The sequence below is a fragment of the Ixodes scapularis genome, unplaced genomic scaffold, assembly GCF_016920785.2.
Source record: "Ixodes scapularis isolate PalLabHiFi unplaced genomic scaffold, ASM1692078v2 PGA_scaffold4__175_contigs__length_147842914, whole genome shotgun sequence".
In the NCBI taxonomy this organism is placed as follows: Eukaryota; Metazoa; Arthropoda; class Arachnida; order Ixodida; family Ixodidae; genus Ixodes; species Ixodes scapularis.
The window spans coordinates 73719409-73736777 of NW_024609879.1; the positions used below are offsets into that span (position 1 = coordinate 73719409).

Here is a 17369-nt window from a genome sequence, read left to right on the forward strand (position 1 = left end):
TGTCGTTCCACTTTTTCGCCACGGCTCTGCGGTACGACTGAAAGGTCAAAGTGACCTTTTCCGATTAAAACGGAATTTTAGAAAATGAATTCGACGTACTTTTATTGGTTTAAGTCGAAAATGGCGAACCTACAAACTGACCTGTTTCGGTTAAAACCGAATTTCTGAAAATGGATTCGGCGTACTTTTATCGGTTTTTATCGGTTTAAACCGAAAACTCCGAACCCTAAATATGACATACGTTACTTACGACACCTGATTTGAAAAAACACAAAAAACAAATTGGGTTTGTTTGCGTGTTTATACAGCCTAAACTTCGTCTGCCTCAAAGAGCGAAGAGTCTCCCAGCTGTAGATGAACAATTTAGCCAGTGAAGTACAACTTCTAGCCTGGGGTCTTTAACGTGCATCAGGTAGTAGTGATACACGACCGCACGTCGGTACGATGCCTATCCAGATCGAAACGGGCAGGGATAGGCATTGAACCCAAGATCCTCGGTTCTGCAGCGCGAGCATTCGCTCCACGTGCTCCGAGCTGGTGTGCGCTAGGCCACTCGCATTTGACTTGTAACTTAGGCATAAACGGTTTTTATATAGGTTACACACGCGCAATATATTTAAACTTTCAAAATGAGATCTGCTGAAGTAATTATACGGAACATTTCTTATAATACATAATATATTTTTGAAGCACAAGTATCTTATTTAGATTTGCATTAGTACTATTTCCCCAGAAAAGATGACAATAGAGCACATGAGAAAGAAGTAATGACTAATAGATAATTATTTTAACACCTGCCAGTAGAAAAGAGCGATGGCGGTATAATACCAACAACCCGTGAAATGTTTACCACAATATGGGGTACATGGTCATTCCAAGTCATTCGTTTCATAAATAAAACACAAGTGTCTTAAAGCTAGTCAAGACCTCTATATTGGTCGAATCCAACACGATATGGGGGGCTCTAGGGGGATCGGTGGCCGAGCGGGCTAGCGCGCACCAGCTCGGAGCACGTGGATCAAAAGCTCGCGCTGCAGAACCCAGGAACCTGGTACAGTGTTCTAGAGCAGTGGTCGGCAACCAGCGGCCCGCGGGCCGGACCCGGCCCGCGAGGCAGTATCGTGCGGCCCCCAGCCCCCCTGCACCCCCCCCCCCCCCCCCCAACGCGGACAGCTAAAAGAAAGAATAATAAATAAATAAAGTTGAACTTCTCCCCTCCCCCCACCAATCTCAAAGAGGCCGTGGAGGCTCATCTTTTTCCTTTCCGCCGGATGTAAACAATGCCCCGAGGGCATTCCCCAATCTCCCGACCCAGTGACCTTGTTGGCAAGGGCTCTTCTCACCCCCACTCGGGGGACGGCGACCTGCTCTGTGGTACACCGTGCTCTGCGGTTAGCGGGGCTCGCGACACAAAGCACAACGACCGATTCCGCCTTCCGAAAAGTCGTCGAAGCTGGATGAGACATCGGGGAGCCCCTAATTGAAAAGCACCAAGGCTGGCGGGGTCAAAAAGCTATTACCTCTCAAAGGGGATCTTTCGCGCCATCCCTACACAGGGGAAGAGAGATCTCCATGATAGTATACGCAGGCCGCAGGCGCCGGCTTTTACTTTTTCTCCCCGTGTTCTCGGAGTTGCCGCGTCGTCCGCGGTTTCCTGACACTTTGGTTTACTTTGCAAATTTTTTCTTGTGCAGAAATGTTTGTTGATAAGTAAGCCTACCACTGAAATTCGAAAGTAATTTGTAATTTGAGTAGAAGTTACTCGGAGAAGTGATTAAAGTAAACTACTAATTACCGAAATAAAAATGTAATTGGAAGCTACTAAACTACTGAGAAAAATATTTAAACTACAGTAACTTGAGACGAGTAGTTGAACTACGTACAAGTCTGGCAAAAACCCACGTGATCTCGCGGAGAAAGCGGTAGCTACGTCGCGCTATTACTCTTCCCCCATCTTCGTCGCCCCTCACACCACTATGCCATCTATGGCAAGACACACCCGCCCCCCCCCCCCTCTCCCAAACCCCCAAACTTCCAAACACGCACGCACACATCCTGCCGCGCCGCTGCGAAGTTCTGTAACGAAGGGTTCTCCATGGGTTTTGAAAATAGGCGCGGCCCGGGTTACTTTCGCTTAGTTCTTCTGCCTTCCAGACATGTCCTGCCACGAAAGATTCGATCTCCGTCCTAGGAGCGGCAATTGAAAGCGGTCGCAACGGCTCGAGAACGGCACAGTGGGTATGATCCCGACTAAAACGCAGAAGGGGCAGTGCGTAAGCACCAGCGACAAGACCCCCATGTCGCGATGAAGAGGCATAATGAAAGCGTCAACGGCGGGTCGAAGATGACGACCTGCGGGAACACGAGGCGGACCCGAAGCGGCGGAGACGGAGGGACCTGCACGACGTGGGTCTCATCGCTGGAGCGGCCGGAGAATTTCAAAAGGCGTTGATCTACTGAACAGCCCCTTGGGTGCTCGTGCGACGTGTGCGACCCGTTGTGTGTTTCTGCAAATATTGTAGAACAAATCTCTTCAAGCACGTCGTTTAACAACTCATCAACTACCCCACCGTCAATGGCATCCATCGAAACTCACTTTGTATGGTTGTTTGAATTTTTTTTTACCAGAATTCCTTTTTTAGGATCGCGACATCCGACAGCCCGACAGGCCGGCTGCCGTGAAATCATTTGTCGCCACTTTGGGACCGCTTTCTACGTTTGAGTGGCATAGAACGCTAAACTCACCAGTCAAAGACACGTTCCAGGCACCATGCTATAAGTGATCCGTAACATAGCGCTAAGATGGTGCAATCATTGGTGGGACTCAAAAGAACAGTAGACATTCCACCACTGAAATAACTCGTATACGTCTGAACTCGTACACTTCATGTCGCCGAATTTTCCGAATTACCCAAGCATCAAGGAGAATGTAGGGAATGATGTTCCACGCGCTGCACGTGCACGCCTTCACCATACAAAAGATTCGAAGTAAATAACCAAAATGAAGCGTTGACGAACGCGCGTGCAGGATGACATTTGTTTTAGGCTGTTGCTTTAGAAGAGGTACTGCTGTGCAGACGCCAGCACCTGCGACGCATGGAACGTCATTCCCTCCATTCTCCTTGATGCTTCGGTAATATAGCAATGGGTCTATAGACCTATTGCTAAATTACTCAAGCATCAAGGAGAATGCAAGGAATTGTGTTCCACGCGCGAAACGCACCCGCCTTGTCCGTATAGATTCAAAGTAAATAACCAAAAAACCAAAATAAAGCGTTGACGACCGTGCGCGCAAGATGCCATTTGTTTTAGGTTACTACTGCTGAGGCCAGCACGTGCGGCGCGTGGAACACCGATCCCTGCATTCTCCTTGATGCCTGGGTAATATAGCAATAGGTATATAGACCTATTCCTAAATTACTCAAGCATCAAAAAGAATGCAAGGAATTGTGTTCCACGCGCCAAACGCACACGCCTTGCCCTTATAAAAGATTCAAAGTAAATAACCAAAAGACCAAAATAAAGCGTTGACAAACGTGCGTGCAAGATGCCATTTGTTCTAGATATTTGATTTAGAAAGGTTACTAATGTGAGGCCAGCACGTGCGGCGCGTGGAACACCAATCCCTGCATTCTCCTTGATGTTTGGATAATTTAGCAATAGGTCTATTGGCGATGTGAGCGATCGAAAGTGTCGCTGTTTAACGATTGACTGAATGCTTACTATGGCCTCAGATGAATGGATTTCTCATGGATAGAAATAAGAGTAATGTAAGAACTTCACTCTTGGCGGTGTTGGCAGGGGGGGGTTTCAGAGCGCAATGATTTCTAACTTTATGTTTGCAAGGTAATGACGTTACGAGACGGAACGATACGAGGGCGCCATCAAAACATCTCGCCTCCAATAGGGAGCCGGAAGGTTTCCTACCCTTGATGACCCTTCGGCGTCTCGTGCACCTTCGAGAATGCACGGTCATCCAAAGCACGACGGAAGGCAACAAGCGCCTGCTGGACACCGGACATCCGAAAGAGACACCCTACCGCCCACATCCTGTCAGGGGCTGCATATAATAAAGACAAGGACAGAAACCTCTTTGGGAGCGCCTCACAACACGAATCCACAGTCTCGCAATGCGCTTGTCCTTTTATCCCGCCTCACCGAGCACGAAATCTCGCTAATAAAAGGGACAGCAGCATTTTCGCCACCGAGACTGCGGACCCGGGTGTTCAATTTTTAACTCCAAGAGATTTTTTTTTTTCTTAATGTATCTGTCAAAGGTGCGTTTATGCGGTTGGTGAAGATCAGTTATACGGCCGAGGGAACGTAATATAGGAGGTTCTTCCTCACCTTACGTCGGAAAATTGAACTAAAATTTGTTAATTAATGTTTAGTTTGTGGAAATAAAAACATGGTTAAAATCATGAAAATGCTCGTTGTCATAAAAAAAACACCGAATTAGTCAATGTTGGACTTAAGGCACGTGGGAAGCTTCGGGGTGCGCTAAAGCTACCACTCGTGCAACAGGCTAGTGGTGGGAAAAAGTGCATGATAAGTTGATAACCTAATTCACGTTTTCCGCTAGCCTCCTACTTGTTGCATCTACGAGTGGTAATTAACTTAAGAGCACTCCAGACCTTTCCACGTGCTTCAAGTACATCTCAAATTGACTGATGTATTATTTTTGTTTTTTTCTGACAATCAGCAGGTTTCTAATAATAACCATACGTTTATTTCCACTAATAAAAATTAATTAACGAATTTTAGTTGATTACCCGACGGAAGATTAGGGAGGGGAAAGGCCTATATTAAGTCTTCCTGGCCGTATATTTCACCTGCCCAAAGCGCATCGGGTACCTTTCCCAGATTTCTTACAAGACAGACAGACAAGTAACTTCATTGGGGTTTTGAGAAGTGCCGCGCTTAGAGCAGCACCGCGGGCCTTTCTTACGAGAAATATACCTATATGAATTAGAATCGAACTGTCTGTACAGCCACCGACACGATGAGAAGGGTAAGGCGTCTCCTTCGAATGGCCGACCTACTGCAAAAGCTCGTTGCGAAAGAATAAAACACATAGGGATGAACACACACAGACCGGACAGTTCTTTCAATTAGCAACCGACATTTATGATGCCTCCTCAATGGGTCAGCGCTCCTCTAACCCAACCCTCCGATAAAAGAGGAAGAAATCCGCAAAAAACAGAGAAAATAAACCCGTTGAAAAAAGGAAAAAGAAAAACACCAAGATACTCAAATTAAATTTAAAATAGAAAAAGGGGATTTTTATTTCTCCTAGAAAGAGAAGAATAAAACACCGCCGGAAAAGCAAAGAAGAGCACTGAACCAGCTTGTGCTCACCGCTCCAACTCCTCTCTCAGAAACTAGCCTCTGCCTTGGTTAACCTAAGGGTGGGTGAGAGTCCGTGAGACATAGTTCAAATCATCCCAGGCAATTCTAAATGACTCAATAATTTATCGTACTAGTCTGTCCTTGTGTCTCCCGATGACTCGCGTAGCATGGGAGTCCGGCTTATAATTCGAACGAATGCGGTTGTGCTCCATAATGAGATGAAGAGAGTCACTGCACGTGTCACCTCGAGGAAGTGCTTATGGAGGCGAGTGTTGACGCACCTACCGTTATGTCCGACGTACCTATCCCCGCAGGTAGAAGGAATACGGTACACCAACCACTTTTCGTCGCACGGGACAAATGGGTTGGCACGCTGGATGGAGCAGACTTTAGGGACACTGTTGTCATTTACCTTTTGGCAAAGTTGTTTTAAGCGTGTCTTGCACGAGAACACAACGGAAGTATCATACCGCGCTGCGATGGTCTTCAAGTGGTGAGAGGTGTTATGGACATAGGGTATAGTAACTACCTGAGAAGTCCTTCTTCTGAAGAAACCGAGAGCTCGCGGAACCTAAATTTAGCCAAATGAGAGTGGTCGAAAGAAGATATTTAGGGTATCCACCCTTGAGGAGGCGTTCTTGCTGTGTTGAGAAGCTGAACTCTAGAAGGTGGACACATGTCTCAGCACGGGAGGACAGAAAGAGGGACCGGACAATACCATGCTTAACCATTTTAGAGTGCGAACTACAGAAAGGAAGTACTGGTTTTTTAGAATGTTGTTGGAAAGCCCAACATGAACCAGAAGGTAGAAGATGTAGACGAAGATCTAGGTACTGCTAGGGTGCCTACATGTCTGTCTGTCTCAGGGTGAAGACATCTATTGTTGCACTGAATGTGCCAGCGTGTGACGCTCTGGCGCGCTCGGTGCGTGACTTGGGCGGTAAAATGGCGTCTCTGCATTAGCAAAAGCTACGCGTTCGAGCTGAGTGACACCGGATGGCGCACACTTCAAAATGCTTAAAATAACGATTGGGCGGAAAAATGGCTGAGATGTCATCACTCAAGCAAAAGCGCGCGTGTGTATGAAGGCACTCTAGGTACTGCAGTGCTTCGTGCGTGGGATCTTCCCTTGTACATTTGAGACCTGACAAAGAGGAAATAAACGCGTCCACAATACAACTAGAATAAACCGAATTTGGGTGAATAATTAGGTAATCATCCACTTACCAAAAAACATGGCAATCCATGGTGAAATCCTCAAGGCGTGTTTCGATCTCACGATCAACGCACAAGAGAAAAATTTCGCTGAAGATTAATGCGAGACAGGACCCAATTCAAACGCCTTTCTTTTGCCTGAAAACTCTCCCCTCGTGCTCAACAATCGTTGATTTGAGGTAAAGGATGAAAAGATCCCAAAAACCTTATCAGAGATGCCCGAGGAGTTGGGAAAATCGCAGGTGTCATGCTCATGGATGGCATTCGAGACTGATTCCATGAGGAAAGAAGGATCCCAACGATAATAAAGCTCCTGAATGTCTAGCGAAACCGTTGAGTACGAAGCAGTAGTCGAATGGAGGATGCGGAGACCAGAAATTAAATCTAAAAAATTGGCAACCCGAAAGGCTTGGGAAAGGCTAAGCGACAAAAGATGCTTTTGCAGGTAGCTAGCCAGGGGTTTCTGCCGGCAACCCTCTCGGAGATAATGCGTTTTAGAGGGACACCCTCTTTGTGCGTTTTCGCCGTAAAAAATGCCTTGCGGTGCAGCTTGGCTGGAACCCCAATCGCCATCTTAAGGGCGAGAAGATTCAGGGACTGGCACAGGTTTTTCACTTGTGAACGGAGGGAACCTGAAGGCCTAACCTTGAGTGACTCAAAATTCTTCTCTAAGGCCTTAGCAACGTTCTCTGCAAAGGAGCCCTCTTCCAAGACAACAAAAACGCCAGTTTTATCTGACTCAAGAAGTTTCAAGCCACCTTGATTTGCCGCCGTGCTTTGGACGAGACGCTGAAGCGTCATGGAATGTACGAATCTCGCCCTGGACGCGGTGCCGTTCTCATTCTAATGGTGACCATGACCTTCAAGATTATGGTGACCGCCGTTACAGTGCGTGTGAGTTACGTTTAATTCAGGATGGCGCACGATAGACGAGTTTAAAATTGTGTCTGAAACCTTCCTTTTGTTCTTTTCCAGATGGTAAAGCGAAGGATGACCTACGTTTCACGAGCGTCAACGTTCTTCCAAATTCAAGATGCAAGCAAAAATTTCGTACCATCGGTTATTCCAGGAGAATAATGTACTGCGCCTACCGGAAAGACACTGATGCCTGTCAGGTAGATATATTTTCATTTGAGCTTGTTGAGTTCTACTTCCGTTTTATGGGCACGTTCAATGGATACGGAAACAAAATGACGTGGCCGCGAGCTCTCCACATCTCGCTTCTAAATCGACCAGCGAGAAGCGCAATGCGTGTCGCGTTCGTGACGTCAAGGGCCTCTGCACGGCCAAGGGTACTTTATTTGAGAGCATTGCAGCTTGGTGGCGTCAACGCGTGCCAATCTCGCCTAGTAGAAATATCCAAGGACTTTATGCCCTATATGGCCTTATGGGAAGGAGATCGAGGAGTGGCGCTTCATAGCGGCCACCTCGGGAGCTAACGCTGTGTTGCAAACAAGCCCTTCGACCGCAGTCATTAGTGCATTCGCTGGCACAGAAGAGCACGACGCAAGGCTCGTGAAAGATGTGCAACATTATTATTTTCTCCTAAACGCATCTAGATAGGAGTACTCCACTTCCCTCTTTAGCTTCCAATGTCATTGAAGTCCTCTTGGAAGGCAAAGCAAGCGCATGTGTGGTCCCGCGCGGGCGTGCCGGGCCAACACCGTCGTGTCGGCCGCGCGCGCGATGGATTATGCGTGGACGGCGGGGCGTTCGTGTTTTCTCTGAATCACTCACAACACGCACTTCACTTTTCAGTTACCCTGTCTCTTGCGACAATCATAGATGACAACGGTAAAAGCAAGCGGTGTCTCGTTGAAGGAGAGGACGTGTTAAACTGCGATCATGTCGTCGAGTGCAGCGTTGCTGTAGAGCCGACGGCGGACAGTATCCGCATCATCGCGTACGTCCTGCAGTCCTACGCGCTGCATATACCCGGTTCAAAAGCATGCTTCGAGCACTGCGGTATGCAGCAAGTGCGCACCATATCGCTACAAACAAATATGCAGCGAGCGTGGAAACGATGCGGCGTATACGCAAAGCGAGTGCCTAGCGTATACGCTAGGCACTCAGCGATTGCTTGTGGTGATGATGGTGATAATGAAACCGCGCCCCTATAGTTCGATCTCCTCGCCAATACTAGAGTGAATTTTACCTATACATAGCTTGCTCGTAACGTCATTCGCGGCCATGACGGCATTTTAAGTGCCGTAGGCGTTCGGTTCACCGTGTTAGTTTCACACCGCAGAAGTAAGAGCTTTAGAAAATGAACCAGTAAGTAGAAATAACCGTCAGTACCCAGCAATAGCGACACCTGCAAGCTATATAAGGTATTCACTGGGTGTCATTTTTGAGCGTGTTATTCAGAGCGCATCCGGAAAGGGGGAGGGGAAGGGGGATGGCTGGCCTGGCAGAGGTCCCCGCATTATCAGATCAAGTTCCTAACTATCGTCTGCTAAGGTTAGGTGATTTTGATGGTGCGGAATTTACTTTTCAGAAACACTATGCATTTCTTTGCCAAGTTTAGCGATTGTGTTAAAGGGACACTGACAGGGTATTTATGCTCGCCAAGGTTTTTAGTTGTACGTGACATATGAGAGCTCAACTACCCAGAACAGAATTTGCGGCTCGAAATTCGGTTTCTTTCCGCCCGAAAACCGCCGATCAAAAACTGACCGGTCCGAGTCTCGCTCACTCTCTTTTTCGCGGTCACGGGCCATTTTCTAAGGTATCGATGCGACCACCAAATTTAATCAAAGTCGTGGGTCACTGAAGGCACACACTCAATATTAAAAATAGAAAAAAATATGAAACCCATTTTTTGTGGCTTCTAAAAAGCTGTAAATACGTTGATTGAAAAAAAAAGTTCCACAGACAACCGGAAGCATTCTGTGCGTTCGTCGTTTCGCGTATCAAGGGACTCGCGGGGACGGCGATGGCAGCGGACGACGGGCGTGGGACCTCTATTTCAGAACTGTCGTTTGCGGTACCGGCGAATTCTGTCTACCGTTAAAAGAGAAATGTGGGATTGATAAAAAGAATTGGTATTCATCCCGCACGACACGCCCGGCCACCAAGCCGATTTGCACGAAGACGTCGCCGAGCCGTCGCTCCCTTCTCGTGGCTGAAGACATCGCTCGCGCAAACGTCAAGCACGACGTGTCTACTTCGAGTTGAATATGCGCGCGTACGATTTCTTTACTAGGTGGGAATGTCCCCAAAGCGTGGTGCTTCCCGACTTCGACCTGGGAGTGCTTTTGCTAGAGAAAAATCGAAAGCAAACTTTCCAACTTACAGTTTACCGGCTGAATTATTACTAAGGAAAGAGATCCACCACAAAAGAGATGCCCCAGTAGCTCAGTGGGAAAGACGTCCAGATCACGCGCGGTAGGACCGGGTTCAATCTCCCGTGAAACTTACTTTTTTTTTTTTTTCAAACATTTTCTGATGTTTACATATCTTTTTATTTTTTTTTTTATTTACAATCATCACTGAAAAAACAAACAAAAAAATAACAAACAAATGTTGTGGACGATACTTCGCTGAATTAAATGGTATGGGATTTCCGTTTTGACACCTGCGAACTCAATGTAATCACTTTCCGCAAAAAAGAAGGAGCATATAAATCAGGTAGCGTCCGCTTTCCGAGGTGCCCGTAAATGGTCTACAGGAATTGCAGCCAGCCATTGGTCCCGATACCGTTGATCTTTCGGAAACTCTGTCGCACAATGCCACTTTTTTTCGGATGCAGGACATGTGAGCCAGCTCTTCACGCAACATCTTGGGTGTATTCTTTTCGGAGCCGAGGCACTCACTACTCATCTCCAACTCCTCAATGTACAAAACAACTCATCTTGGAGTACAGAACAACGAGCGGAACAAACATAACTGCAAAAGAATCGCACGGCGAGCAGTTCCCGCACGCCGCATCGCACGCCGCATGTCGTGTCGTCTGCTACGGAAAGGAGAAAAAAAAAAAAAAAAACCGCACGGTCGGGTGTAGCCACGTGACTTCCGCCACTCACTCTCTTCTCTCCACTTCTCCGACCTCCGTCGGGTTTCGGTTTCGGTTTCGAGCAGTTGCGTCTTTTGGCTTTATTAAAAAAATACGCTACTCTGTTGCAAAATATTAATTGGATAGTCCTCCGACACCATAATAAAGCGCCTGGTAAAAAATAAAAAAAAATTGTGGGGGGGTGTCAGTTGTATCGACCGAGTTGTCGATACAATTGCGCGGAGAATGAATAACGTTCGGTAATGCGTAGTTTATTTTTGCGGTGAAAAAAGCGCCTACGAATTCTCCTGAACACCCTGTATTTTAACGGGCCCATACAATAGCCCTAAGAAGACGTTCGTGAGTTTACTTTCTTGTAAAATAAAGTGCACCAATCACGGCGAACAGTAAAAGGATCCCAGAGAATGACGATGCACAAAATACTATTAGATTTTAAAAAATTAACAGGTGAAGCGTCATGCTCAGTGCCCCTGCCTATATTGCATTTTGAAGATCTAGACACATTCTGATCTCTGTGATTCGCTGGGGTTCTTCGACTGTTCGCTTTGACTGGCCGCATCTGCGTTCTACAGGAAAATAAACTCACAGGCGTTGTTGTTGTTTTTTCAAGTGAGAAGTACTCAAGTTCCATACGACCAACTTTTATCAAAAGTGCAAAACTTACTGTAAAAAAAAAGTGGACAGTTTGTTTTGCAAGATGATCAAATTCAAACAGGAACGAGAGTTCCGTCAATCCAAAAACTTTCGCTTATTGCAGCGAGGGGAAAATTTTGGATCTCCAAATCCTCGGAGGCTAAACGCGAATTCCCCAACAAAATTAGCTGAATCATCATGGCCAAAACTATCGTTATCTTCCGCTTACCTTGTCCCCCCTCTAAAGCATACATTCACGTCCGCATTTAAAAGGAAAGTATGTGGATTTACTCTCCGGCAAAAACCACGCACGCAGTTAATTACTGCGAGCAACGGCGACATATCCTGGATATCAACTAAGGTGGAGATTTCGGCCAGTTGGCCCATAGCTAAAAACAGAGCCGAAATAGCATGAGGACCAAGGCAGTCTTGAACACGTCACTCGGAAAAGCTAATCGTTTACAATTAGAATTACTCTTGCTTTAATAGTATTCAGATATTCGATTAAAGTATTCACTTGATTACGATTAAGAAGAGAGGTAATTTAACCGTTAATAGAAAAAGTATCCGTTACTTTACCGACTACTTCAGATTTTTTTAAGCGACAGCTTTCTCTGTCAGTTTGAAAAAGGGTCTTTCGTATTGTCTATTATTAAATTGGGATCACCAAATTATACTTATCTTACCAATCGACCAATTTTGGCAAACCTCATTCCTGTCTGAGATTTGGTTCCAGGATTCCTTCTTAAGAAACTTGTAGAAACAAATGGCGTCATTAAAAGGGGGAGAGAAAATAGTCACGGTTACGAGTAATTTTAGTACTTCCAAAATTAATCAGATTACTCTTGTGATTACTACCTCCTAAAAGAAATCAAATGATTACAAAATTACTCCAAAAGGTAATCAAAACATCACAAAATTACTCAAAAGAGTAATCAAATAATTACAAAGTTACTCCAAAGAGTAATTGATTACTAGTACAAGTTGATCATTCTTAATGAGTAAGATACAAGATCCGCACTAATGCAATCTCGTCGTCTCGTCTCCTTACTCATGGATTTTTTTCCTGTCATCTACCGGACGTTAACGTGGGGCGCTGATTGGTCACGAGTAGAACGTCATCGTTCGGCCGGTGCTCCAGTCCAATCACTAAGAACGGTGCCGGCATCTGGGAGTTGACGTACCAAATGCAGCCCTACGGACGGATCTTAGGCGATTAACGATTCTCAGAACACGAAAATAACTACGATGAGCGTGGGGAGAATGACCATGACGTTTCACTCGCTCGCGTGCGCCTGCGCGCATTGTATTTTTCGTGTTTAATACACGGCTGGCACGAGACGTTATTGCACATGCATGCTGGTGGTCATTCCTACGTTTTCTTACCTAAAAGAAACAAATTCAGTTATAAAAAAATTGGTTCGACGATCAATGGGATTCATTCGATGGAAATGCGTTAACATTTCCATCCCATTCAAATCGATGAACGCGGGGCCTCAGCTTCCTTCCGTCGTCGCTTTTGGATGCGGTCGGCAAATAACTCGTGGAAAGAACCACTTCCAGCGCCCCAGCGGCAACTGAGCTGGGCCGTATTCCAAAGCGGCGCGGCGCCTGCTTGTCCCAGGCTCCGCGCCAGCTATGCGACGCTCGTATTCGTCCGAAGCGCTGACGTCAGCACGCCTCTCCCCCTCCCTCTCTCTCCGCCGCCGATACGATATACGTCCCACTCTCCTCGCGACGTCATGCATGGCGCTGACAAACGAACGCAGGGACTGACATCGGTGGGATATCATTTAAACGAGCGTTCTAATGCTAACGTATTAAAAACGTATGCTGCAGAAGGTACACGTTAAACAGCAAGGACACCACGATTGCAGGTGGTGTGACGTTAATGCAAGTCATGCATTGTGACTAGGGGTGGGCGAATACTGATTCGAATTGAATAGCGCAGCGTCATCTCCAGCACCGTAAAACGAGCCGACATGTCGTGAGTCAGCACAGTGACGGTATATAAATTACGCCGCGCTATTCAATCGAAACCACTATTCGCTAGAGGTGTGCCAATACCGGTTTGAATCAAATAGCGCAGTGCAACCCCTAGGCTTCAACGCTGCAAAGAAAATCGGATGCCGTGGCTTTCCCTTCTACTGCGAATTTAATGAGTGAAGCAGTGCTATTTGATTCGAACCGCTATCCCTACACACCTACTATTCGCTACCGGTTCAAATCGAATTCCGCAGTGACATTTCTAGGCTTTCTACTATGAAGGTTATGAGTGGCGCAGTGCTATTCCATTCGAACTGGTATTCCCACACCCCTACCATTCACTAGAGTTGAGAGAATATCGGTTTGAATCGGATAACGCAGTATCGTTTCTAAGAGCTTTAACATTGTTAAGAAATCCGGTTGTCGTGGCTCTCTCTTCCACTGTGAATGTTATGAAGAACTCAGTGCTATTCTATTGTAACCGGTATTCCCATACCCTTACTATTCGTTAAAAATGTGCGAATACCGATTTGAATCGAATAGCACAGTGTACTATCGCGGACAATATGAGCTGAAACAGCGCTCCGGCCTGTGCACGGTACTACCTGCGCCGCCTGTCGCATCGCTCCTTAAACACGGCGCACCCTGAGGTCGAGATAAATTATCACTTGCGCTCACTTCGCCACTGCGCTCTTCCGGCCGTCTGCTAGCCAAATGTTCACGTTTTCAGCTAACATGCATATCAGTGCATTTCAAGAAAGCGCCGAAGTGGAAAATGCGCTGTCACGCTCGTATCTCCTCGAGAAGCGCTGCCTGACGAAGCTGCCTTGGCCCCTAAGAGGAGCCGATCTGAATATCCTCGAAACCATTTAGAGGCGCATCAAGGTAGCTATGTCACGGCGTCCCCTCCACCGCGCCACTGCCTGCAAATTGTGGAAAGCAATGCGAGATGAATGGGAGTGGAATCGGGGCTGAGCCAAACTTCGTAGCCTCGCTCTATGATTTCTTACCAGACAGGATGAGAGCCGTGGTCGCGGGTCACGGGAAAATGACGCGGTATTAAATTATTTTGCAAGTTTTACTGCGCCTCAGGACTCCCTGAACTGGACTTGTGCCGATTGGAACAAAGCTTGATGCTACTGTTGCGACACACTGTTTGACGCCGTTAACCACGTATACTTTTGAGCTTTGCCTCTTTCATCCCGATCTTCTTGTATAGTGCACTTGAACTTCCACGCCGACTATTAATCTTTTGTGTCTGAAAATGTCCTCTGCAAATATTTTTTCGATTAAGTTTCAATCTTCTTATCTTGACAAATATATGACTGTGTCTCATATATTTGCGTCTTGTCAGCAACTTGTTTTGCTTGAAACAAACACGTGGGCCCAGTAATAAAGAAGTAATATTTTTGAACCTTATCATACTAATGAAGGTTACAAAAAAGCTCCTCAGTAACATGTCTGCTTACCGTTTTCGGAACATCTGTGATCAGTTAAACAGAAAAAAACAATAAATACATTGGAGCCGGACTAAATTCGGCATAAAGATTTTGGCCTATATTTCACGATGTCCCACTTTGTGCATGCACCTATAATCAAACAAAAACAACCAGCAAAGTATTTTGATAGGACTTTCAAAAACGGTAATCGCAGTTGAAATTTAAGACACATATATTTTTTTCTTCACCAGTCAGCGTTTTTTCTACGGGATTTCACGCGATAGAGTAAAGTAAATCAATACCAAAAGGGGAACGACAAGTGTAATCTTTTGTTCCCCCCGCCGCCCTATCATACATGCCCGCTGTCGCACCCACCGCCTCGCTTGCAGACGGCCGGAAGAGCGCAGTGGCGCAGCGAGCGCAAGTGAGAAAATATCTCGGACTCAGGGTGCGCCGTGTGTGCGGAGCAAGGCGACAGGCGGCGCAGGTAGTACCGTGCGCCGGCCGGAGCGCTGTTTCAGCTCATATTGTCCGCGATAGTACATCCAGGCCTTAACACAGTTAAGAAGACCGGTTGCCGTGGCTTTCCATTCTACTGCGAAAGTTATGAATGACGCAGTGTTATTCGATTTGAACCGGTATTCCCACGCCCCTACTATTAGCTAGAGATATGCGAATGCCGGTTGGAACCGAATAGAGCGGTTTTATTTGTAGCCTTAATACTATTAAAGGAACCATGAAATGATTTTCAGGCTTTTTTTAAATGAACACTTCAATTCATCTTCAATGTCCATACAACACGGAGCAAAAATCCATTTTCGTTTTACTGCCTGCAGTTAACGCCAAAAAAAAACTCATGTCTTCTTTTTTCCTTGATTAGACCGTACTCGGCCACCAACATGTGAAATCACGTGGCCATGAGGTAGAGTATCCCTTCCTACCGGAAACGGAAGTTCTCCCAGCCGAGCGAAGGGGCCGCGTTCAACACCAGCACTGCGTCACTACTCCATGGAGCGAATTGTGCGACGAATAACTGACGAACGCCACCCGACGGCACGGTCCCTTTGCGCGTGACGTAGCAACCACTGTGCTGATGCCACGCGCAGAGCAAAAGCCGCCGGGCAAAAGTCGTCGATTTTCCGCTGCATATTCGTGCCATGGAGTTCAGCCTTTATGCTCTCGTCAACAATCAATCCGTCGACGAATATTTGAATACGCGTTCGTGGCCAATAAGTGCCGTGACGGCACTTATCATCGCTTGCGAATGGCAAGTTGATGGTGTGTTTGAAGGGATACTACAACAAAATGTCGGCGCTTATAATTTGCCCTTTACGTGTTCAAAAGAGCAGTATCGCATCGGACACACCAATAACTTGTTATAAAAGAAGCGAAAATAATTTTAAAACAAGTTAAACGATTCGCGACGAGCACCTGGTGGATGTCGCTAAAGCTTTGTTTGTAGTGCCCGTCTAGGAACCTTGACAGATTGTGACGATAACTGTCTCACATAGAACTATACATACTGTGAACCTGATGTCATCCCGACAGCTCTACGGTCAGCACAAGAGAAGAGGGAAGGAGACAGCTCCCCACCCAAAGGGACTCTCTTTTGTGTGTCCAAGGCGTCGCTATATAAGGTTATACAAGATTAACCCGTCACTCAAAATTCACACAAACGAAGCTTTGCGGTTAGTTGTGGTGGCCCGATCGTTGGCGTACTTCGACCGCTTCGGTGGCTGGAACGGCTAGAGCATCCTGATAACGTCAGCCTCGCCGAAGCTTTGCTCCTCCCGAGACAGACTACGTCACGACTGCGCCGGATGTGACGAGCTTTCCGCTGGCTGCTCTCCGAGCGCTTGCCAGAGTAGGCCGTTTATAACGACAAATACAGCCATCAGGCTCCAAATGCAAACGTGCGATTGTCATTTGCGGATATTGTAAATCATATTGAGCCTATTTCTGAACACAAGGGGTATATTTTGAATTTCGTTGAAATATCCCTTTAAGAACGACAGTGGAAGCTTGGAGTTATCGTGCCAGTGCCCAAGCACGTCACGACCGCGTGATTTTTCTTTTTTTTTTTTTCTGAGTTGAGGACGCAAACTAAGGAGAAATATGTTGAAAACTCATTTCATGGTCCCTGTAATTAAAAGGGCTGTCGTGGCTTTCCCTTCTATTGCGACGGTTATGAATGTTCCAGTGCTGTTTCATTAGAACCTGTATTTCCACACCCCTACTATTTGCTAGAGATATGCGAATACTGGCTCGAATCGAATAGCGCAGTGTCATTTCTATGCTTTAACACTGTTAAGGAAAGCGATTGTCGTGGCTTTCCCTTCTATTGCGAAGGTTATGAATGACGCAATGCTATTCGATTCGAACCGGTATCCCCAAATCGATTTGCACAGTGTCATCCTTAGGCTTCAACACTGTTAAGAAAACCGATGGTCGTGGCTTTCCCTTCTACTGCAACGGTTATAAATAACGCAGTGCTATTCGATTGGAGCCGGTATTCCCAGAACCCTACCATTCACTAGAGATGTGTGAATACCGGTTCAAATCGAATACCACTGTGTCATTTCCAGCTTTAGCCCTGTTAAGAAAACCGGCTGTCGTGGCTTTTCCGTATACTAGGAAGGTATGAAAACCGTTCTATTCAAATCAAACCGGTATTCCTACAACGCCATTACTGTTCGCACATTCCTAATTGTAACCCTAGCTACGTTTGGTTA

At 46.4% G+C, this 17369-nt stretch overlaps 1 protein-coding gene across 1 annotated transcript in view; it reads left to right on the forward strand.

The window, feature by feature from the left end:
• LOC8041033 (serine proteinase stubble-like) overlaps positions 1–17369 on the forward strand; it is a 36826-nt gene that overhangs the window by 13140 nt on the left and 6317 nt on the right. The window contains exon 3 of the mRNA XM_029975808.4: positions 7540–7679. Coding sequence (XP_029831668.4) covers positions 7540–7679 — 140 coding nt within the window. The remainder of the gene's footprint in view (positions 1–7539; positions 7680–17369) is intronic.